The sequence below is a fragment of the Aptenodytes forsteri genome, unplaced genomic scaffold (genome assembly GCF_000699145.1).
Source record: "Aptenodytes forsteri isolate BGI_AS27 unplaced genomic scaffold, ASM69914v1 Scaffold1839, whole genome shotgun sequence".
Taxonomy (NCBI): domain Eukaryota; kingdom Metazoa; phylum Chordata; class Aves; order Sphenisciformes; family Spheniscidae; genus Aptenodytes; species Aptenodytes forsteri.
The window spans coordinates 1-719 of NW_008794663.1; the positions used below are offsets into that span (position 1 = coordinate 1).

The 719-nt window shown below is 67.9% G+C and overlaps 1 protein-coding gene across 1 annotated transcript; it reads right to left on the bottom strand.

The window, feature by feature from the left end:
* Positions 1 to 6: 6 nt before the first annotated feature.
* LOC103894189 (serine/threonine-protein phosphatase PP1-alpha catalytic subunit) lies at positions 7 to 623 on the bottom strand (the record flags this gene model as incomplete). The annotated part of the gene is made up of 2 exons (XM_009273527.2): positions 395 to 623; positions 7 to 122 (listed from the first exon to the last, which is right to left on the bottom strand). Coding segments are annotated over exons 1-2 (317 nt in total), but the record flags the coding sequence as incomplete, so codon positions are not given.
* Between the last annotated feature and the right edge of the window lie 96 nt (positions 624 to 719).

Here is a 719-nt window from a genome sequence, read left to right on the forward strand (position 1 = left end):
ATAAGCGTTTCGTCCACGCTCATCATGGCGCCCGCGTTGTCAAACTCCCCGCAGTAGTTGGGCGCCGAGAAGAGGGTGACGAGCTGGCGCTTGGCGAAGAACTCGTAGCCGTCCTCCACCACCTGCGCGGGCATCGGAGCCGGCGCTGAGCCGGGCACCTCCGGGGCGAATACCCACCCTCCCGGGGCCGAATACCCCCGGGGGTCCAACCCAGACAGTCCCGGCAAGTCCCTCCCCAACGCCCCCCAAGGTCAAACATCCCCCTCTGGGGGCAAATACCTCCCCAGGAAGCCCCAAGAGCAAATACCGCCCTTGAGGGGCAAATACTAGGGGTAGAAACGCCTGCCCCGTTCCCAACACCCACTGGGGACCCAAATCCGCCCCCCGGGGGTACCTGGTGCGCCCGGCAGATGAGGTCCAGGTCGTGCTTGTGCAGGAACTTCGCCACCACCTCCGCCCCGAAGGTGAAGGAGACGCCGCGGTCGTTCTCGCCCCAGCCCTGCACGTCCTTGTCGGGGTCGGACCAGAGCAGGTCGCAGAGCAGGCCCTGATCCGGCACGTCCGTGGGACGCATGATCCGCGGGATCTGCTCCATCGACTGCAGGTCGGGAGACAGCCCTGCGGGGAGGGGCGGCGTCAGGCCCTGCCTCTTCAGCAACAGGCCCCCCCTGTGTCCCCCCGGGGCTCCTGTCGTCGTGTGTGTCCCCCCCCCACCCCGC